Genomic DNA, 24726 nt, shown 5'->3' on the forward strand with positions numbered 1-24726 from the left:
AGGACCGCCACACATCCAGATGGTGGTGATGATATCCTAACATGTGGCGTGTGGAATTCGGCGGCAGGAATCAGATGAAACAGCTCTTCGGAACACTCCCCGTGATAAGACTATATCATGTCGGTTTAGGAAAGAAAAACGTGCTGAGAGAGAAGAAATTAATGCTACAAACACACCCAGCACTATTTTTTGCCATATTTAAAGAAAATACAGTTAAAAACAAACACACTCTCAACTTTCTAAACTGCATTCAATTCATATTTTCTCAAGTGAAATCTTACAAGGACTAAGGATTATCGTTTTAGAGCATCAGAAAAACACAATTGGTAATTGTGTGAATGTATTTTTAAAACTGAATTAAAACATGACTTTTGTGAATGTTGGGAAAACGTTGAAATTTAAAATGCATTGTTTTGAATGCAGCATCAAATTAAATCTCTTAAGATTTAATCAAATAAGATAAATTACAAAGACGACTTATTGTTAACTTCATTCTGCCTGTGACTTTCAAAATGGCATAATTATTTTTATTATGACATTTTTGGGCACTTTGATTCGGTTGTGTTTCACAAACATTGGATAAAAGCAATGGCGTATACATATAGTAGAACTAGCCGTTCCCGCCCACTTCGAATTTTAAAAGGAAATAAATTAATGAAGGAACGTTGGAATTCAAAAAAATAAGTAGCCATAAACCAACTAGAATACATTTCGATACGATGGCGGTTTAGGCGTGATTGAGCCTCAAACAAAGAACTTTTTCACTCTATGTATATATATATATATATATATATATATATATATATATAGAGTGAAAAAGTATATATAATCTGAATCTCCGAAACGGCTCCAACGATTTTCATAAAATTTTGTGTACAGGGGATTTCGGGGGCGATAAATCGATCTAGCTAGGTTTCAACTTAAAAAAATGTGCTTTTATCAGTGTTTTAATGAGAAACAGCTGCAATAACATTAGAATACAAAGGTAAATTTCGCCAATATACACAAGACTAATAGCTCAGATGGGAAATTGGGTGATAAGGAAAGTAGAAGACCCCGGTTCGAATCCAGAAGTCCTATTAGTTTTTTTTTTGTTCAAGTTTTGTACATTCAGTTTTTTTTTGTTCAAGGCTCGGTCGTCCGGATATTATATATATATATATATATATCACGATATCAGATATAGATCACGTTGTATAAAAACAAAGCCGAAATATGGAACATGCCACAAATTACTCCATACTAAGCTTTGACTGCAACATCTATACATTGCCGCATTTACTCCAGTTGTTTAAAATGATCTTAGTCAATAAGCAGCAATGTAAAACATTTATTCAGTTTAGGTTAATAAATAAAATAAATTTAAACTATTATTTCTTACAAAATATCTTAAAACAAAGAAACAAATTTTTGATTTTCTTGTTACTAGTATATAAGTTAAACAATATTATTTCTAGGTTAGGTTCCTATTAAATGTTTACGATTTTATTTCTAAATTATTTTAATTTATTAAATGTTCATTCTGTAAGAAACCCTATACAGGTGAAGGCCTCTTCCAAAGAAAGCCAATTATATCGGTTTTGACCATCTTTAATCCAGTGTTGGCTGGCGACTATTTCGTCCTACTCCAACTCCAACGTCCAACTAATTTGGGTCTTTCATCTCAGCTTAGGTTATGTATGTTGAATTTAGAAGCCGATTAAGACAGCGACAGTTAACACACGACGAAGGAGAAAAGTGTCTCGTCTTTGAGCACACTTTTACCGTTCCGTTATCAGACTGCGAATGATTTCTCCTTAAATGTGTATAGAACTGTTAAAAATCTATAAGATGCATTGATAGCCTTAAGGCGTTAATATAAACCAGTGACCTTGATCATAGGGCGAGGGCGGATGACCAAATAATGAATAAAAATAATTATTAATGAATAATGATCGACGACTAAAACAACAATAAGATTCAATTTACTTTTCTGCATTTTTGGAAACAAAAATTTTGTTATTTCGACTATTAAACGAATGTTTAGGTAAGTTTTCGACTATTAAACGAAAGTAAATATTCCTAGGTAAAGTTAAGTTATAAATTTTTATGTTACAATATGTGATTTGTAAAAAAAAGTACTACAACTATCCGACGTATAATATCTATTTTATAGAATTGCTAAGTTATATTAATTAAGAGAAAACCGGTTATAACTAGAGCGAGTGATCGTTATTCTACGTCAATTCAGGCCCTTAAAGTTAGAACACACTTTAGATACACTAGATATTAAATCCAGGCAAAGCTCCTGTGATTCCTCTGGTTAGGTCTGGTACCAAATGATCCGAAACACAAGCGAGACACAATCAGCTCTTCGAAACTGCCGTATTTGGAACGTTTGTTCTCATTTTCCATCATGAAAAATCATTTTAAACAAATTTTCTTTTTAAATCAAGAGACATACTTTCTTGTTAGATTTATTAAAACAATAAACAACATACCTATTCAATATTTCTAAAATTGCGAGATCTTTCTTTTATTTGCGATGTGCAATGGAATTAATTAAAAAAAAATAGATATTTAAACAGATCATACTGCATAACTTCGCAAAGTTTTATACAGTAAGTTCGCATTTGAATAAAAGATTCCGCAATTCTTATAAAAATAATCGTCTAGATAAAGCAAACGGGCCAGGTCTATTACATTTGTGTGAGTGACAACCTACGTATATAAACGTACATTAAAATATAAGCATACATATCACTTAGTTTTAGTGTGCGAGCTTTGCTGAAAATAAAGGTTAACAGTTCAGCGCTATTTTTTTCGACATATCCACTAGCTTGTTCATGAGCGTGAGTGTAAGACGTAGCTCTGTCACGCACACTAAAGTAATAAACCTGGCCTGTTTTCATGCGTTTTCTAGTCCGAAAATGTGGCTTCACAGACTACATGTAACAGAAATTTTAAGTTCGGTTCAGTTGCAGAGAGAAAGGCCGGCAACGCTCCTGTGCTTCCTCTGGTGTTTGCAAGATAATGTGGGCAGCGATGATTACTTAGCACCAGATGGCCCGTAAACTCGTTAGGCCTCCTTTTCCATTAAAAAAAAGATTAGCCTCTAGAAACTGTGATGATGTTAGATAAATGAAAGTTTTTAATGTTTTTGTCAATTTTTCAATGTTTCTATATTATTCTGCTATATGAGACAGAAGACGGCAAGAAAAACGCACGGGGGCGAGAAAACGATAGGTTTCAATTTTAAAAAATGTAGTATTATCCGTGTTTTAATGAGAAACTGCTGCAACAACATTAGAATACAAACGTCGCCACTATATCATCATCATCATCAGCCGGAAGACGTCCACTGCTGAACTAAGGCCTCCCCCAAAGATTTCCACGACGATCGGTCCTGCGCTGCCCTCATCCAACGTATTCCGGCGATCTTGACCAGATCGTCGGTCCATCTTGTGGTCATCCTACCAACGCTTCCTCCTCCGGTACGTGGTCGCCATTCGAGGACTTTACTGCCCCAACGGCCACTATATACAAGACTATAATAGCTCAGATGGGGCAATGGGTGATCAGGAAAGCAGAAGACCCCGGTTCGAATCCAGATGTAGAATTAGTTTTTGTTTTGTTCAATTTTTGTACATTCTTAAAAATCCGAGCAAGGCTCGGTCGTCCGTATATTGTGTCTTATGAGACATAAAAATGGCGTGACCTCATCAAGTCGCATTTGGAAAACAATAAGAAAATCATTCTAAAGCTGAGATTACACATAGACCACGTTGTACTTAGCCTCCCGTGTCAAGGCTTGCCCTAGGTTATTGCGACGGTATAAACAAAGGGCTTTGAACTTTAGCTGTATGCCTTAAGGTTTATTATTCAGTGTTAATAGGCACATTTATTTTAATAATACGTTTATTACACACAGACATTTTTGTTGGTCAATTGCGTATGGTACAGGGCTGTTAAAAATAGAAAATACAAATTGAAAATTATTTAATTATTTAGTCACTTAACCATTGGAAAGTTTCTTTGCAGCCGGCATACTGGCTAGATTATGGGTATGTGTTTTCGTTTCGTGAAGCAGTTATGTGTAAGCGTTATTGTGTTTCGGACTGAAGGGCGCCGTAGCTAGTGAAATTACTGGGCAAATGAGACTTGACATCTTATGTCATGTAAGTGATTCAAAAATCCTGAGCAAAACTGCAAATGTAATGGGCAGGGCGTATCAATTACAATAATCTAAACGGCCAGCCGTCTTGTCCTTCATTTTCATAAAAAGTAAAAAAAATATGATCCGCTCCCTGACCGCTTCCGATGGTTGGATCGTACTAAATCCGATCATGTGTTTAGGCTATATCTGTTCGCGCAGCCTTCGTCGACTCGAGCCGTATTTATTCGAACTTGAGTTACATAACCGAGCGCGAACACTCAGCTTCAATATATTTTTTATTGTAAATATAATCCAAGTAGTAAAAAAAAATCTCTTTAACAAATTACAATCACCTTATTACAAAGTTCTTCATATCATTATAACTATTAAGCATATCCACATCAACAGACCTTGAGATGTTGGTTAATTATTTGAAAAGCAGCTCATGATTTGGCTGTGGTAGACACTAGAATCATTCGCATTAAACACACCGCGTTTGACGCTACTGTGTTTGGCTAACCGAATTCATACGTGAATCTGTTACAATGTTGCTATATCTTTTTGTGTGTTTGTCTGTGATATTTCAGGGGACATTGCAATTGGTACCTTTACGTAAGTAGATTCAGAAGTGAAATTATTATTATTCGAAATACAAGCAGCATATTTAATGAATTTGAAGTTAAAAACCGTAAAAATGATTTAAATCAGAAGTAACGAAATAAAAATAGTTTAGATAGACAAAGAGCTAAATAAATTTCAGAGTTCAAAATATTCATATTCGTTTTATACGACTTTCACTTTTGAATTATATGTTTAATTCTAAATTTACGACGAATATAACCATATAATTTTTATAAATTAAACTGGCTTTACTTATACGTATGACCTACTGACCTCAAGTTAAATTATGAGAATTTAAATACTTTTATTATTTGGACGATTAATTTTACAAGATATAACTTCATTCATTATTAATAAATTGTGTATTTGTATAAGTAAAAATAAAATCATTTTATGTGAAAAAAAATATATTCTAATCAAACAGTATGTAAGTATATATATAATGCTTGTAACTATAGTAGAGTCGCTTACAAAACAAATATTAATTTATATTATATTACATCAACAAACTTTACACCCCAAAATGAAAAGTAATAATAAAAATACAGTGTGTTTAATATTTTATGACGACTTTGGCGCGCTAGGAAAAAAATATCATAGTAAATAGGTATTTCATATAATTTCGACACCCTGACGATAGTTAGTCAACTATTTGTAACATACTTCAGACTAAATTAAATAAATTATGCGGCACAATAATATTTTCAGTGGTTGTTTTTAATACATTATTTATTAAAATATTGTTTTATCTACAAACGTTAAGCAACACGAGGAATAATTTATTTAAGGATTTTTCTATTGGCGTAACCAAAGATGTATAAATTCTTGCGTACAAACACATTTTATTTACAATATACAATTAGTATATTACTAAATTTTGATTGTGATTATCGCAGCCACCCGTATGGGTGCAGATAATTCCCTTGCAAGAGGAAACAAAGAAGCTCTGTCGGCCTTTAAGTAGCTATCAATCATATCTACGAAAATGATGCGTAAAAAGTTCATTCAGTTGTTCAGCTAAAGTAGAGTCTGGCAATAATATCGCACTGCGGATAAAAGCCGTAATAATTCGGCGGCAGGGATCTGGTAGAATAGCACTTCGGAACACTCCACGTTATAGATCCGGTAGATTACACAGTTTTCGCAATAAAAATATAATATAGACGATATCGTAATCATGGCAGAGACCATGGAGGACATAAGCCATATGCTCGATGACCTCAATACAGCTTCCCAAGGAGTAGGTCTCAAAATGAACATGGACAAGACGAAGATCATGTCAAATGGCCATGTCACACCTACTCCCATAACAATTTGGAACTGTACTCTCGAAATTGTCGACGAGTACGTATACCTCGGACAAACAATCCAGTTGGGCAGGTCCAATTTTGCGAAGGAGGTCACTCGTCGAATGCCTCTCGGATAGGCATGATTCGGGAAGCTCCGTAAAATCTTGTCGTCCCAAATAAGCAATATAACAATAATGATTTTTGTATTATGTTGCTATAAGTATGGTAAATATCGTTAACTTATAGCAAGAGAATACAAAAACGTTTTTTATTAATTTTCCTTGAACCAAATACACAGTTTCAAATATTTCCAGCCGATTTTATCCACCCATGCGCGGAGCTGACAGATGAATGTTTCACCAAAGCAACCCTGGATGCTCTACCTGGAGTGGTGAAAGGAATCCCAGAGGCTGGTATCCCTTCACTGGACCCTCTCTATCTAGACAAGAACATTACTATGAACCTACCGGGAAACGTTAAGATGACATTCCACAACGGGAAGCTGGTTGGACTCAGCACGTGTATTCCGGATAAAGTGTCGTAAGTGAAATACATATACGAAATACACATACTTTCACGCATACACACACATACACAAAATTAATACTATTGTAGTTATAACTTGCATTTTATTTCATTATTTGTTTCTTTAAGATTTACTAATCACTTTGTAGTCACTAGACGCTTGTATATTTTTATTTTCTGTCATCTAATTTTATTATATCCCCCACGAGGCAACGCCTAGTAAGGTCAGCATAAAAAATTACTGTGTACATACATAAGTGCGAAATAAACGATATTGTGTTTTTTAAAGGCTAAGACTTCTAGCGTTTTGACATGTTATATATACTACATCTCGAATATATAAAATTCTCGTGTCGCGGTGTTTGTAGTTAAACTCCTCCGAAACGGCTTGACCGATTCTCATGAAATTTTGTGTGCATATTGGGTAGGTCTGAGAATCGGACAACATCTATGTTTCGTCCCCCTAAATGTTAAGGGTAGACCATCCCATTTTTTTTTAATTTTTCGATAAATTATTTATTTTTTTATGATACAACTTTAAAAAATACATACAACTTAAAATTTTTACCCGTCTACGATAAACACCTATTTTTCTATCGCGATTTTTATATTATTCTGTTACATCCACAGATCCGCAATAGGGTTGCGAGATGACAATGGATTTTTTTATTTATTGCTTTATATGGCAATACAACGTTTGCTGGGTCAGCTAGTAAACTTATAAAAGATAAGATAAAGAGGGCTATGCGATAACTTACAGATACACAAGGTGTACTAATATCCTAAACACCACTATCCCTGAATGTGTGGTATTCCTCCACAGTGCGCTTTTCAAGGATCTTTCTTCCACGTACTACAAAGCTGTGGAATGAGCTTCCTTGTGCGGAGTTTCCGGGGCGATACGACATGGGTACCTTCAGAAAAAGCGCGCACACCTTCCTTAAAGGCCGGCAACGCTCCTGTGATTACTCTGGTGTTGCAAGAGAATGTGGGCGACGGTGATCACTTAACAAGGTGACCCCGTACGCTCGTATGTACACCTTATTCCATAAAAAAAAACACAGACTGTCTTATTAATAAATGCAATGATAAGTTACTCCAAGTGTAAAATTTGTATAACACAGTCTCTGTGTTATTAATAAACGCGAAGTAAACCTATTCCAAATTTAATTTGTTTCGGCCTTACAAATGCTATAAAGTTCTTATAATACCCAAGAAATTGCAAAATTTTGTCTGTATCGCTCTCAACACTGTCAGGCAAGCATCCTTGCAAATAAACGCGGGAAACATTATACGTCCGAATAACACAATCATAAGCAAAATGCTTATTTGCAAACACTGCATATTCTTGGTTTATTATCAGGTATAACTTTGTACCTAGTCTATTTGTAAGGCCGTTTGTCTTTATCTACCGTTGTCACTGCAGAACTACATGACAGGGAGAAGTTGTCTTAAACTTGGAGTAACTTTAGAGTTTATTGATAAGAGAGAGGGAAACTTAGTTAGGAGTTAGAGAGATTGTTGTCATAATGTAAACTACTTACCTACTTGGCAACAAAACAGCTATCTTGTGGAATCAGGCACTAGCTTTTATGTCTGTTTCATATAAACCTAATGTCTGTATGTGCCTAAGTTTATTAAATATGTCCTAATATTATCAACTTCGTACCAACTTTCTATATAAACTTACCAAACTTAAGTTCACCAGTGGGAGGCTTCTTTGATCCGCATAGATTATGGGTACCACAACGGCGCCTATTTTTGCCGTGAAGCAGTAATGTGTAAACATTACTGTGTTTCGGTCTGAAGGGCGTAAGTTTCTACTCGTAGTGAAATTACTGGGATATGCCCAGAGACTTATGATAAATAAAATAACATCTTATGACTCAATGTGACGAGCGCAATTGTAGTGCCGCTCAGAATTTTTGGGTTTTTCAAGAATCCTGAGCGGCACTGCTTTGTAATGGGCAGGTCGTATCAATTAAAATCAGCTTAACGTCCTGCACGTCTCGTCCCTTATTTTCATTAAAAAAAAGTATGTTGACTTCTTTTAATATTTCTTTGTAATATAATAGGTATTATAAATTTGTATTTATTTTTTTACAGTGTGTGTGGATTTATGCATCTATTTTACTGAATAACTCTTGTTTTAACATATTAATTTACTTTTTTTTACTTACCCGTGAAAGGCGTTGAGTATTTGACGTATTGAGTAATTTTGATTTTGATCTTAACATAATATATTGATATGATTTGTAAAAATATGAAGCTGTAAATTTGTGGTAATGAGTTTCTTGCCACTTATTCTCATTAAAGCTCTGCACTTTCCGAAGTGGCGGTACATGTAAAAAGAAAAGAAGGCTTTCGACATTCATGAGTGTCTTCCGACCTACATGAATAAAGTGATTTTGATTTGATTCGATTTGAAGTAGCAAATGGTTTTGTTGTAGAATTGTTTTTGAGGCAAAATAAAATATTTGTAGTTGATACTTAACTTTCCGTGTTAAATATAAGCAATCCCTACTAATATTATAATTAAAGTGAATGTAAGTTTGTTTGTTTAAAAACGTAACAGCGTCGGAGCTACTGAACTGATTTTGATGAAATTTTGTAAGGCGATAGACTAGAGCTTGGGAAAAGACATAGTTCCCGTGAGATTTATGAAAAACTGATATTCATGTCGATGAGCTATAAATATACCAATAGTAGCTTAGTTGGCCAGAGCAATCTGCCTCGAAATAAGAATCATATAAAATGTTGATAAAGGGAGCGAAAACTGGAACCGGAACTGGAACAGGACATGAGATAATCTTCCATTCGAAACTTGCTTATTATTTAAAACTCCTTATCTACGCGGACGAAGTCGCGGGCATCAGCTGGTGTTAAATAAGTTCTCGACGTTTCGCTATCGCTGTTTGGCCGTACAGTGTGTGGCAAGTGTCTTATGTAACCCGACGCTCGCAATACAGTATTGACACCATGGCCGCAAATCTTATTGCGTTATCGTACACTTTACACATATACAGCCGTTCATACTAAAAAGATATTTTCGCTATACATTCGTACTATTTATAACGTAGGTCCTAAAGAATCATTACGAAAAAATCTAGAGATACAAACATTTTAACTGTAGCATCTCAATATTTTTATAGAATAGCATAGAATAGGAAAATTCCAGACCCAAAGGTGTCGTAAGAGGCGACTGAGGGCGATAACCAGTGAGAGGCTCCTTTGCACAGGATGCCGGATAGATTATAATTTATACGTATCACAACGGCAACTTTTTATGCTGTGGAGCAGTAATGTGTAATCATTATTGTGTTTCGGTTTAAAGGTCGGTAGCTAGTGAAATTACTGGTCAAATGAGACTTAACATCTTATGTCTCAAGGTGACGAGCGCAATTGCGGTGCAAATCGGTTATTTGTAATGGGCAGGGCGTATCAATTGCCGTCCTTGTCGTCTTGTCGCTTATTGTCATAAATATCTCAATATATTCTTGATATTTTTATGTATGTACAATAGGCACATAAGCCAATTTACTAGCAACTGTGATAATCGCAAGGTTAATTCTCAAACAAACATAAAATTGTTATGCCTACAACTCGGTTAAGTCGAGTTAGTAAGTTGGGCGATGTATGTGCTTTCACAACATGATCCCAGAACATGTACACAGCAATTGCGATACGAAATTCAAAATAATTATTAAAAAATATTTGTGATAAAAGTTACTATAACATAAATGACTTTCTTAATGATACCACAGAATGGGAATGGAGCCACCGTCCTTAGGATATTTAATAACAAATTTTATTGTAAGAAATTATATTGAAACGAAATTTACTTAAACAAAATAATACCATTGAGTTTTTTGCGCCCGTTCTTCTCAGGTCCGAGGCTTAAACTTACGAACGTGTGGTAGTTTTTGAATTTCAATGAGTGATTTTAAATTCCTACTAATTTGAATAAAAATATTTGAATTTGAATAATAATATCCAGCGATCAAATTGTATTTTATTTTTATTTTGTAATTATTCGGAAAACTTACAGCTAACTTTCAATTATAACTTATGAAATAATGAAAATTACTGATGGCTTCATACAAGTTTCCACATATATAGAAAACTATAACTGTTATTATGTAATATTACACTTTAAAACTAACTTAAGTACAATTATTTTATCTGGAAGAACTTATTACTAGTAGATTTTTTTATGAAAATACGGGACAAGACGAGCAGGACGTTCAGCTGATGTGAATTTATACGCCCTGCCCATTACAATGCAGTGCCACTCGGGATTCTTTAATAGCCCAAAAATTCTGAGCGGCACTACAATTGCACTCGTCACCTTGAGACATAAGATGTTAAATCTCATTTGCCCAGTAATTTCACTAGCTACGGCGCCCTTTAGACCGAAACACAGTAATGCTTACACATTACTGCTCCACAGCACAAAAGTCGCCGTTTTAGTATGTATAATCTATCCGGCATCATGTGCAAAGCAGCCTCCCACTGGTTAATGCCTTTAGTCATCTCTTACGACACCTTTGGGCCTAGAATTTTCCTATTCTATAAAAATATTGAGATGCTACAGTTAAAATGTTTGTATCTCTTGTAATATACTAAGTGTCATTTGCCCAGTAATTTCACTAACTACGGCGCCCTTTAGACCGAAACAGTAATATTTACATATTACTGCTTCACGGCAGAAATAGGCGCCGTTGTGGTCGCCATAATCTAGCCGGCATCCTGTGCAATGGAGCCTCCCACTGGTAAACTTATTGATAGTTTGGTGGTAGATGTATAAAATATATCTAGGTCTACATCATTTAAACATGTCTTTGTAACTTCTGCAGGATCTAGTAATATAGCTTCTTGCACGATAGTTATAGCCCATAGTTTCTCAACCTTATTTTGCTCACCGCCCACTTTGAGATTATCTCACGCCCCATCTGCGCCATCTCAATGGCCCCTACTTTTCTCTGGGTCTTCTACTGCCCCCCCCCCCCCCCCCGAAAGTCTCAAACGCCCGCAAGGGGGCGTTATCGCCCACGTTGAAAACCCATGTTATAGCCTGAACACATGGTCGTATTTGGTCCGGTACCGAACTATATTCGATGGTGTAGCATTGTCAATCGCACAAAATTATTATTATTACCGCCCGGACCATACTTAGTACGACGGCTTACTAATTGGTACTAGGCGCCCACCCACGCCCACCGATCGCATCAAATATGACCATGTGTTCAGGATATTACACCAATCCATTGTCCGGTACAATGGATTGGTGTAATATCCTTACTTATTTAGAAATTGCTCCTGGATTTTCCATTTAATCATACCTGACTGATTCAGTCTCGTGCCAGATTTTGGCGAGACAACACCTCCTGAGGATGCCTCGTGTGGAGGCGAAACACGTGTCGAATTGTTTAAAGACAAATATTGTCGGAATTAACACTAAAAAAAGCTCAAATCATTTGTATAATTATGGATTTCCGCAAAGTAACGCCTACTTCAATAAATTTTCATTTAGGACGTTACATTTACTGAGTTGTTTGGGCATTTCGATTTAAGCTAAGGCTGTTTTGTTTGCACACGATATCTTAAGGTAAAGTGAAAGAGAACAGTCAGTAAAAGATTACATAATATGATTTCAAGATGTTCAAATGTAATTAAAATAGCATATGCAATGGCGGATTTAGAGGTCTGGAGGCCCCCAAATTATTTGCCTAATAAAATGTATATTTTTTTCAGTTGAGTTTTCCATTGTATAATATTTATTGTGTAACCAAGAATAGATATAATAAAATTGAAGTGTCTGTTTGTAATATTGAAATAACCCTTTTTTACTACATTTATATGAATATGCATACACCAATATAACATTTTTTTGTCTATCTGTCTGTTTGTTCCGGCCAATCACTGAAATGGCTGAACCGATTTTTACGGGACTTTTATTGACAGCTGATGTAAAATGGAGTATACTGTATAAATGTATAAATGGAGCTAAGTTTATTTTAGAAAAATAAAGTGTTGCAATGTACACGGTCTAATTTTAATAATAATTTATATGGCAAAACAACGTCTGCCGGGTCAGCTAGTTTAATGAATATAATTGAAAACAAGAGTGATCTGAGATTATTAGTATTAATTATTAAATGTCTGTACAAAGTACTGTAGATAAAAATAATGGCAAAAAAAAATGTCAAAGAAAAAGCTGTTTGTTAGCGTTTAATAATCTGTATTTGGATTTATTTCAAAAGTCTCTATTATGGGGGCCCCGGGCTGTAGCCCCGGTTTCCCTCCGCTAAATCCGGCCCTGTGCATATGCAGTTACTTCTACAAGTCTAGTTACAGAGAATTAACCCTTATTTAAATTAACCTTAATTATGTAGCCGATTAGTTGCCAATTATCAAACTGAACACGAACATCTAATTAAGTAGAAATCATTCAACTCAACATTAGTTCATGAACTATAGAAATCTAATATACATGTAATGAGTAATGTGGGTTTTAAAAGTATTATGTACTAGCTACTGCCCGTGACGATGTCCGCGTGGACGCTTTAAAGCAGCATTATTGCGTGGATCTAGCATTAAAATAATATTAAGCCTATATTTAAGCCTGACTTTTTATATATATCGACGCAAAAGTTTGAAATAAATCTTATAAGTAGATACCTCCTGTGTTTTACCCAGACGTCCAAACAGACAAAAATAAATTAAAGTACTAATTTGGATTCGTTATTGTTTGCAGAACGCACAGTTATAATTTCTTTAAAAAAAAATATTCAATGTAGGTACAGTTATTACATTATTATGAGTTTTAGTAACATTATCGAGCATTTACATGATGAATATGGATATTTGTTTCCGAGTCATGGATGTTTAAATGTATTTATGTATGTTTAAGTATGTATATTGTATTAAATATATCGTTGTCTTGCAACCCATAACAGAGGCTGTATATGCCTAATTTGGGGCAAGATAATTTGTGTAAAAAGTGTGTCAATATTATATTAATATTATATTATATTAGCTTAAGGCCTTTTCTAAACATTAAGAAAATTAAATAAAATGAAATATTGTTACAACTTAAAATATTCTAATTATTAATATTTGAATTAAAATTTGCAACAAACTTATTATGTAAGAAACCTCGATAATTTCCTTTTATATCACATATTTTTTGAGGTTAATTATTAAATCCAAATAATGGAATATGGTGTTAAAGAAAAAAAAATGCAGTAATAGTCTTGCACAATGTGTGTATGGACTATCGAGCTTTCGATTATTTTGAAGATAATTCAAAAGCTAGGTATTCTTTGTATGTTCGTATATCGTCTATCTGAAAACTATACATTTGTAATTATGTTAACCAGTGGGACGCTCCTTCGCACAGGATGCCGGCTAGATTATAGGTACCACAACGGGGCCTATTTCTGCCGTGAAGCAGTAATGTGTAAACATTAGGTACTGTGTTTCGGTCGGGGCGCCGTAGCTAGTGAAATTACTGGGCAAATGACACTAGGTGATGAGCGCAATTGTTGTGCCTCAGAATTTTTGGGTTTTTCAAGAATCCTGAGCGGCACTGCATTGTAATGGGCATGGCATATAAATTATCAACGTCCTGCTCGTCTCGCCCCTTATTTCCATTAAAAAAATATAAATATAGAGTCTTAATAGGTTTGAATGTATTGCAGATCACGCCGGGAGAAACGCACATTTGTCTTCGACATCCACTGCAACTTCACGATTCGGGGACAGTACAGCATCAAAGGCAGGATCCTGCTATTCAATCTGGACACCGACGGCAGCGCCAAAATAAAAATCTGTAAGGAAGCAAATCAAATCAAAATCACTTTATTCATCTACACGAATAAAGTGATTTTGATTTGATTTGCCCTACGTCAAGGAAATAACACTTATGAATTTCAAAAGTTTTCTTTTTACATTTACCACCACTATGGAAATGGTTGAGTGTGAGTGTTTAGTGAGAAGATGTGGTAAGAACCTCATTGCCACTCTTAAGATCAATATTTTTAGCTTGATCGTTTTACAAATCATTTCAATTACAATATATGTAAAGTGAGACAACAAAAATACTCAAACGTCAAATATTCAATGCCTTACGTGTAAGTCAAAAGTATGTTAATCAAAATGTAAATTAATAAGAAAAAAAAAAGAGTTATTGACTAGAGTATATGCATCAAACCACGCACACCGTAAATAAATAAATAGAGGTATTTTGCCATTATAAAAAAAATAATAACTTTATTTTTTTAAACATGAAGCAGAGGTTTTGGTAACGGAATCATCCTACCACCACAAGTAGCGCCTGTTCACGAGTACGATGTATAGACAAGTGATCGCCTCCCTCGACGATATTTCACGGAAGAGAACGACCCGCCCCACGCCATCGCCACAAGCAGTGACATTTGACTATCTTTCTTATCACTAAGAACGCTTACATAAAGGTTTATTTACATTCTTCTCATCTGCCTCAAGGTGACGAGTGAATCACTGCTCGCGCTGCTCTGAATTTTGCTTTTTTTAAAATACTACATCACTGATCATCAGATGGACTGTATGCTCTATTGACTTCTTTTCATAAAAAGTATATTTTTTAAATTAAAATATGGACGAGACGAGCTGGACGTTCAGCTTTAGCTCCTTAGGATGGAGTTCAAACTCAAATACATACATTCACTTACAGGGAACCAGCGTATTAGATTGGATGTATTAGAAAAGGTCGTGAGAAATGAGCAAGGTGAAGGACATTATAAAATCAACTCCTACAAGTATAAAGCGGACTACGGCACCGACCTCAAACTAAATCTCACCAATCTATTCAGAGGCAGCCCTGAAATCAGTAAGTTGTTATCACTTCAAACCACTAAGGACCTGTTTCACAATATGCAAGTAAATTAGCGAATTATTAGCCACATAAAGTTCCGAATAACACCGACTGTATTTACAATCAAATCAATCTAGTACAAATGTACTAGATGACTTTTAGGCAGGTCGGTTTGGCAACTTCGCATTCTATAGTTCGGTTTAAAGAAATTTATTCTCATAAGATTTAACATAAAATCACTTACATGAGAATTTTACATAAATATACAATATAATATTACTTTAGGTTTTAATGAATAAGCATGCAAAACAAACAAAGTGAACAATAACAATAAAAAATGAAGGTACATAAAAATTTGGTAAACAAAACAACATCAATATATTTTATATTTATACGGAATAACAAGGACTGGATGTGCCTAACGACTTATAAGATAACAGTTGAAGTAAATTAAAATAATACCTACGGTTTGAACAATAGTACAATAAGATAACTGAAAAAAGAAAAGTTCCGTTCGTAACTTTACTTCTGCATTGTGAAATTGGGCCTCAATGTAAATTCGGTAGGGACCTAATAAGCGCTTGGTAAGTTTTCTAGTATGAAAAACCAGCATCAACTAAATTTTTTCTTAATATTATAATAATATGAAAAATTATTTATTACAAACTACCACTGTTACTACTAGGGTGTATAACCGCCTTTAGAATATAAGTGAAAAATAATGCAATCAATTCTCATCCAGGTGCAAATATCCTCGAGGTGCTAAACTCTAATTCGCAGTTGGTTGCGCAAGAGTTCGGCGGCCCTATACTCGACTACGCTATCGACTACGCAATGAATGTCACTCAACGATTCTTTAGCACTTACACGTACAACCAACTCAGTCACGTTCCGCTCACCGAAGAGTTCTTCGAGAAAAGTTAACTTCTAGAATATATTTACTTAAGATATATAAGTAAGTGTAAAATTTGATTGGGCTTTATTTATTCACACGAACGTTGTCATTTAAGATTAAACTGGCCACCATGAAACTATGTAATTCTTCATCAAAAAAATATTTATTGCAGAAGATCTAACAGTTTCAACCTCGTTTCATAACGTTAATTATGCCTGAGAGTATTTATCCAAAGGTGAGGGCAATTATACGAGACATATGTGTTTTTTGTGGTAAGTGGGTAACAAAAATTGAGTAAGCATTTTGATACTTCAAACATACAATTTAACAATAACATCTGTTGCATATTTTCAAAGTTAAAATTACTCTAATATGTAAAAGAATACGGCGTAAGGAATTACTATCATAAACAGGCTAGATAGTTCTCAAATTTGTAAAATAAAACTGTGCATTACTTTTTTTTTTGAATAAACAAAACTCTACAAAGTCAAAACTTTTTCAAGTACAGTAAGAAAAAAAATAATTCTCAATACCGACGGCCATTTACACCTGATACCGTCTCCAGTTCGTTGAATTCCCAATTTCGTTTGTTTAAAAGTCTGAAAACGATCCTATTGAATAATTTAATCAAATCTCTGACAAAATTAATAATACTGGAAATATTTTACACTAAAAATATAAAAATATTTGAAAACAGATGTAAGGAATTCAAAAGATTTTCTATATTTTTTATTTAAAATGTATGGAATGGAATGAATTTATATAATGTAAGGAAAAAGAGGTCTGAATTAAATAAAATTATAAGTTATAATTACATAATTAGTAGATAGTATAATTAAGTTACATAATATTCTATTAACCCCAAAAGTCAACAACTGCTAAATGTTGCTCGAAATCTTAATATTGCCAAACTGTAACATTTTGTAATGCTCGAGTTATATTAATTCGTGTAACGTAATATAATCTTTGCATACTAACGGCCGTTTTCAATAAGCTATCTATCCTTAGTTTAACAAACTAGAGGTAGAAACTATAGGATACCATTAACATAACTATATTGGACGTAACTATGGATAAATAAGATCTTGTCATTAAGCAGTGACAGCAATGTATCCGTAAGTTAAACTAAGGATAGATAGGTTATTGCAAACGGCCGTATAACTATATTGGACATAACTATGGATAGATAAGATTTCGTCATTAAGCGGTGACAGCAATGTATCCGTTAGTTAAACTAAAGATAGATCTTTCATAAAGTCTTTTTTCCATTTATTGTTCAAAACAAAAACATACAAAAAAAAAGGTAAAGTACCACGAAAACCCCAAAGGGTTTAGACAAACCCTATATCTATATTTATATATTTGTATATTTGCCTTTCATTTTATATAAATTTTGAAGGCTATCTGGCAATTCGTTTATTATATAAGGTACGGTAAGTTAAGGTAGGTTATTAGATTACTACTACTGTTATAGTTCTTTTATATTCTATTCTTCCTACTATGGCTTCTGTGGAAAATATACCACAATTTAGCCAATATCATGTTACATAGACCATGTGTTGCACCATCGTATTCCTCGGCATAGTTTCAAAGTAAAATACCAAGCCAATATCGAATATTTATTTTGAAATTTTGATAAGTCACTATTTATCATTAACAATTGCTAGAACCGGCGAAGATTGGACGGTTACAGGGTAACAGTTAAAGTTATGACGTCATATAAAAATTGTTAAATGGTGCCACACATTTTTTGCTTAACCGAAACTTTAACACTTATGTTAAATTTGTTGCTAATGTTAGTTGATGCAACGCAGCTTAATCGTTTTAGAAACTATATGGACAAAGCCTTTTTTAACATTCTGTTTTTTAAATTTATATTAATTACTACAACAATATACATATATAAACACAAATAGCATAGATATAATACTAACATAGATCTCCTTTTTTTTTCTGTGGGGAGTTGATATTGGATTCTGCGCATTCCGATGGTTTCTTATTTCATAGGATAAGTAAATTAATTTCAATTAATGTTTATCAATTACCTTACTTCTAAGAATATGTACAAGTAATTCTGTATATAAGTTTTTAAAGTGTTACTATATTAAATAAGAATTATAAAATTATGTTGTTTTATTAATGCCAAACTACCAGTGTGTCAACATGAAGCTATGTGGTATATTCACCAAAAGACAACTGCGAAACATCACAAATCCCTTTCTGCACTGAGCACGGTAAATGAAATGGGCACATTACAAAAATTTGACTCAGGGTCTTGTGATGGACATTATGGAAATGATTTTCATTTGATGAAATTCCCTTAGATCATTTATACGTTCAGATAGCTGTGAAAACTTCAAAAAAAAATAAGGTTTACTGTTAACCTCTATTTTTAGTAATGCACGCACACTAAACCAATGACATATAAACCACGTGTGGAAGACGTAGTTTGTCACGCACACTGAAGTAATAAGCCTGTTTCCATCGGTTGTCTAGTAGCAAGAGGCTTTATCCTAGCATATAAATCTAATATATAAAATTCTCGTGTCCCGGTATTTGTTGCCAAACTCCTCCGAAACGGCTAAACCGATTTGTATGAAAATTTGTGTGTGCATCGGGTAGGTGTGAGAATTGGCCTACATCTATTTTTCATAACCCTTTATGAAATATTTTTACCCCTAAATATTTTTTTGTACAATTTTTTTATATTCATTTTATTATGATTAAGCATTAAAAAATACAACCAACTTCAAAATTTCACACTTCTACGATCAACACCTATTTTTGTATCGCGATTCTAATATTTTTCTATTCCATCCACAGATACGCAATAGGGTTGCAAGATGGCAATCGAATATAATGATTATTGTAGTACGTTAAATTTTATGTCCAATATATTTGGTAGGTCTGAGAATCGGTCGTCATCTATTTATTATACCCCAATAATGTTAGTTATTGATTTTTTTTTTTCTTTATATGGCAATAGATCGTTTGCTGGGTAAAATTTATTTTATTTTTTAACCGACTTCAAAAAGGAGGAGGTACACCGATTACTCGGAGATTTATGATCCGATTTACGTAATTCTTCTTTTGTTTGATGTGAAATAGATACCATTTGGTCCCAATTTTATATAGTTTGACCCAGTAGCTTTCATTTTATGAACATTTATATGAAAATTTTCGTCTACCTGGATGATATAATTGTTTTCTGTGTACGGCTTTTTTTTGGAGTTTTCATTCAGGTTGCTTATATATATCTTTATTAACTGACTCTAAAACGTAAAAAATAAAAAAAAACTTACTTAGAAAAACCGACTTCGAAAACTGAAAAGTATCAATAACTAAAAATTTAATTTAATACACCTCTTAAGCAAACCTAACATAACTCTTACACCTCTAAACGAGCAATTCTTGTTTTTTTTTTTAAATATTTAATTTAATATAATATTAGAATACAAAGGCAAATTTTGCCACTATATTCAAGACTATAACAGCTCAGATGGTACATTGGGTGATCCGGAAAGCAGATCCGTTTCGAATCCAGATGTCCTATTAGTTTTTTTTTTGTTCAAGATTTGTTCATTCTTAAAAATCAGAGGAAGGTAATGTCGTCCGGATATTAAATAATAATATAGACTTAATATAGACCTGTCACGTTACGTAGTTACGTACTTTCATGGTTCTATTATATTATATCAATGAACCCATCTGTTCGAAAAGATTTTTTTTTTGATAATAATGGACGAGACGAGCAGGACGTTCAGCTGATGGTAATTGATACGCCATGCCCATTACAATGCAGTGCCGCTCAGGATTCTCAAAAAACCCAAAAACTCTGAGCGGCACTACAATTGCGCTCGTCATCTTGAAACATAAGATGTTAAGCCTCATTTGCCCAGTAATTTCACTAGCTACGGCGCCCTTCAGACTGCTACTGCTTCACGGCAGAAATAGGCGCCGTTGTGGTACCCATAATCTAGCCGGCTTCCTGTGCAAAGGAGCCTCCCACTGGTAATATTGGATGAATTGGTTCGCGTTCACGACGTGCGCCCAATGATGGTGTTTTCTATAAGAAACTTTTAGCGAGCAGTAATGAGTTTTTAATCCTCTTCAAAAGTGTGCCGCAATTATTCTTTGGCAAACTAATTTTTAAATCTCGCATATATCTATACTAATCTGTTCTCTGAATACTAATCAGTTCTCTAAATCTAATGTTTTTGTCAATATTAGAAATTATATAGTATTTTTTTTAAATAATAATTAAACAAACAGGGGCTATGTTGTTATATTTAGGGTTTTTCATCCTGACCGGCACTGCTTTGTAATGGTCAGGGCGTATCAATTACCATCAGCTGAACTTCCTGCTCGTCTTGTCCCTTATTTTCATAAAAAAGAAATTGCTCCTCTTCCTGGTCAAAAATGTCCCTCAGTTTCGTGTCATTTTATTTAATTTTTAGGATGAAATCCTTAAAAATTTTACTCTCATGCGCGCAAAGAAGTTTTTCTTAAATAAAACACTATTATTATGTCCAGTATAAAATGAATGTTCCATGGTTTCAATACTACCAGCTAATTAACTAGGGCAGTGGAAAACAATCACGGAAAAGCAGTTGAAGGTTTTCATTAATCTAAAAGCAATTCTTAGCTTTGGAAAACATCAGTGTTTTTCCGCAAATAACTTCTTACTCATCCCAGCCAATGACGGTCTATTCATATCATTCGCAGTCTGATAGCGCAACGGCAAAAGTGTGCTAAAAGACAATGTAAGCACAATTTTCTCCTTAGTCATGTGTCAACTGTCACTGTCCGAAACAAATCTGAACTGAATTAATGCTTATTGTCCTAGAGTTTGGAGGGTAGAGGAATCATCTCATATGAGAGGAAAGTTGAAAAAGTGTCCAGCTTATGCTGTAAATAATAGTTCAAAAAACTTCCACAATGGCACAGGGTATGGTGTGAAGTATGGTGAAAGTAGCAATTGTTAACAAATTGAAGTACGCTGAGATAAAAAATTTAATATTATTGTCGACCACGGACTAGTAAAAAATAAGGACTCTGTGTCATCTTACATAACAGTGTAGCACTAAAACAATTAGCCGATTAACGTGTAAATACATATCCCCACGCACACACTTACACTACTACAGGCCGAAAGGCGACCATTATGAGAATTGACATTGTCTGTAACAGTTCAGTTTGCGTCTCAATAAAATATTTTAAAATACCGTCGTGCGTTGTGCAAAAGTGTAATAACGATACTATATAAGTATTTGTGGCCATATATAATTATTTAAGGGAGAAAAAATTGTGTAACTAGTATCCCCCGTAATCGCACACACACTAGCATAACGGTGCTTCACGTGCTTATATCACGGCGCGGAGTACTTTCTTTTTTTACTCGTCCGTGTTGTCGACTAAAGTAGTTAATTATGGAAACTTTCAACTAATTGCGTAGTACAAAATAATGTTGTAAATATAACCTTAACTAATTATTACAGAGAAACGTGCACCTAGAGTGATTAGTATTATTTTATATTTGGCGCTTCATTTAAGATTTACCTCAATTTAATGCATTTTGACGGGCACTTTTTCAAAGAAAAAACACTTATTGTTATCAATAACTACCACCCATTCAAAAACAAATGCCTCAGACCTGAGAAAAACATGCTCAAGAAACCCAGCGGGCTTTTTCTTTTTTATATAAATAAAATTTGGTTTAATCAAATTTATAATTTAAATAGTCTGACGGCGGTCGTTCCATTCCCAGTCTGTATCGTCAAGAATTAAACTTAAACACATAAACGTCTCTTAACAATTCTTTTAAATTTCGTAGTATATTTCTTTTGAACATTTTCTGAGTTATTGTTATAAAAGCATATACATCGCCCCACAAAAGACTTACAAACTCGACTTCGCATGAAACTGCTATCAAATAATCCCTGCAAACAAACCAAATGGAACACAATGCTCTGAGCTAATATTTGTACATCGAACACAAATTTTGTCGTTCCAATTTTTACGAGTCGATCGCATATTCATTTGAAATGTATCTTTATAAACACGCAAGACACCGATATCGTTCGCTTCGGATTTCCGATTTATTTTACGAGTTTATAAATTGGAATGTCAACCATTTAGCTCAAACATTTTCTAGATATACAAAGCCTATTATTATTCTGCATTGCATGACTGAGAAAAATTGGTTTCCCGAAGTTACGGTTCAAACAGTTAAAACAAATGCATCGTCAAAAATTTGTGTTACAGCTGAAATTGTAGTTTGTAACAACCGAAATATAATTTCCTTTTATTGAAAACAAATCTAATAACTATATATTTTACATTACTATGATTACATAAAATTAAAACTATCATTACGGGGAAGCGTACCAAGAATACTGGCAGCATTTCCATGTTGGATAGCTAGGCTGATCCGTTGACCGAAATAGCTGCCAGCGCTTGGATTTCCAGTAGCCCTATTGAGGCATGAAGATAGTACTTTGTACATTGTCCGCGGCTCTGGGCACCACGGTCCAAGAGAGGTGGAGTTTATCCGCTTCCCCCCACATTTCCTTTTTATACTAAGCAAAGTCATAAGTATGCAATGAATTGATATGTCGCCTACATATTAATTCATATTAATGCATAAAATACATATTAATGCATAAAAAGGCATAAAATGCATGTATTTTCTCAAAACTAAATCATTTAGAATTCTTTTTGATGTCACTTCAAACACTACTACCGCTTCGGAAACAAATGGCGCTCTGAGAGAGAACACGCGGCGCAAGAAACTCTCCCAGCATTGTTTTTGCTCTATTCGGTCATTGCTATAAAATAATCATAATCTAGTCCCAGGCTGTCCGATCATTAAAATTCATCTGTGGAGTAGTAAGATTATAACAGCGATTGGGACTTTATTATAAAACTGTATACACTTGCCCTTTACGATATTGTGTATCTTACGAAGCCTACTAGAATTAGCTGGTACAAGCAATCCCTCATTTGTATATTATAATTAATAGCTTTTAAAAGCGTTGTGAGCGTAGGTAATAGATTAAACCGTTAATCACCACATACCAATGTGTTTTCAGTTTTCCAATTCATATATACGTTTATAAGACGCTTTATAAGGTTGGTAACGCTCGTGTGAAACTTCTACGTAACGCACAAACGAACAATAAGACAGAAATAAAAAAAATCTAACAACTTATGTTTCTCGGGCCTTCATAGAAATCTTGAATTTAAAGTTTTGAAGTTAAACTTCTTTGGAAATCTTTAGATTTGAAACTCGATGAAACGAAAAGCGAGACGATTGAGACACAAACAGGTAAATATAGGATTCAGCCGGCGAGAGAATGAGGTAGGAAAGATTATACAGTGCTTTGGTACCAGGCGATCATAGTTGGAGAAGAGATTGTCTTATGTATCACGCGAGTATACCTTAAAATTTTCTGAAGTTATGCACACGACGTATTACTACATAGTCACGAGGAGAACATAAATATGGTAGCGGTTATAGTAATGTCGTTCATAGCGGTTGAAACATGTGTCATATGGCAAAATATACTAGGACTTTATATGCAGTTGAGAGGTTCATGCACAATGTACTTCTTAAAATTATTATACAACTGCTGACAATCTTGAAGCCAAAATTTTTAAAAGTTTCACTTGTACCACGTGTGAATTGCATTGCACAAAATGTTTTTTTTTATATGGAATATTTTACAATTTCAATCAATGCATAATGATTAAATTAAGCATTACAATTTTTTAGATGAAAGAACAGCTGATGTAGCAAGAAACATCTTCTATACACAAACAATATACATACATTTGTTCCTTTATATGAATATATCGATTACTTTACAATAATATGTCATTGAACCCTGGATCCGAATCATTAATTAATTCGAAGGCTTTAATTAAATGGCGAGACAGGCACTATTATCCTGAAATACAACCAACTGCAGTACTATCGCTTACATAATGTAAAGTGATTTTGATTTTGACTTGATTTATTGTTAACAATTGATGATGACCCGGTCATATAATTGTATTGAAATGTCATTGACTGAATTATTTGTATTGCGGATAAAATTAGGGGTTAAAGCATGAAATTGCCGATTTGTATGGAAAAATTTATATTGTTTTTTTTTTTAAATTTAACATACCTATTTATACAATCAAAATGATTACCATTATTAACTATACATTGCTGCATCTATTCGGAAGGTCATTTATGACTTTGCGATAGAACTGTGGTGATCTAGATTCGACAAACTGTGTGAAAGCATTTTGTACTGCCTCCTGAAATGAAAACTTTTTATCACGTAGAAAATTGTCCAAGTCACGAAAAAAAATGGTAGTCTGTTGGAGCAAGGTCTGGCGAATACGGAGGGTAACG

The 24726-nt window shown here is 34.0% G+C and overlaps 1 protein-coding gene across 2 annotated transcripts; it reads left to right on the forward strand.

Annotated features, from left to right (window-relative positions):
* The first annotated feature begins 4612 nt into the window (after nucleotides 1–4612).
* LOC126971949 (protein takeout-like) lies at nucleotides 4613–18445 on the forward strand. 2 transcript variants are annotated; one of them, XM_050818486.1, is made up of 6 exons: nucleotides 4613–4747; nucleotides 6360–6585; nucleotides 14274–14404; nucleotides 15287–15442; nucleotides 16170–16382; nucleotides 16495–18445. In XM_050818486.1, exons 1-5 carry the CDS (start codon nucleotides 4681–4683, stop codon nucleotides 16349–16351), a joined length of 762 nt encoding a protein of 253 aa, XP_050674443.1. In that variant the 5' UTR covers nucleotides 4613–4680; the 3' UTR covers nucleotides 16352–16382; nucleotides 16495–18445. The 2 variants fall into 2 exon arrangements, with proteins under 2 accessions (XP_050674443.1, XP_050674433.1); XM_050818476.1 differs by having other exon boundaries at nucleotides 16170–18445.
* The last annotated feature ends 6281 nt before the right edge of the window (nucleotides 18446–24726 follow it).

This window comes from Leptidea sinapis, chromosome 2 (assembly GCF_905404315.1).
Source record: "Leptidea sinapis chromosome 2, ilLepSina1.1, whole genome shotgun sequence".
NCBI lineage: Eukaryota > Metazoa > Arthropoda > Insecta > Lepidoptera > Pieridae > Leptidea > Leptidea sinapis.

Bases quoted from the DNA above. Each gene is read 5' to 3' on its own strand.
- LOC126971949 (XM_050818476.1), top strand. From the start codon at position 4,681: ATGTTGCTATATCTTTTTGTGTGTTTGTCTGTGATATTTCAGGGGACA. The intron at 6,586-14,273 runs GTAAGTGAAATA...AATGTATTGCAG, and splicing joins TGTATTCCGGATAAAGTGTC to ATCACGCCGGGAGAAACGCA. The intron at 14,405-15,286 runs GTAAGGAAGCAA...ATTCACTTACAG, and splicing joins CAGCGCCAAAATAAAAATCT to GGAACCAGCGTATTAGATTG.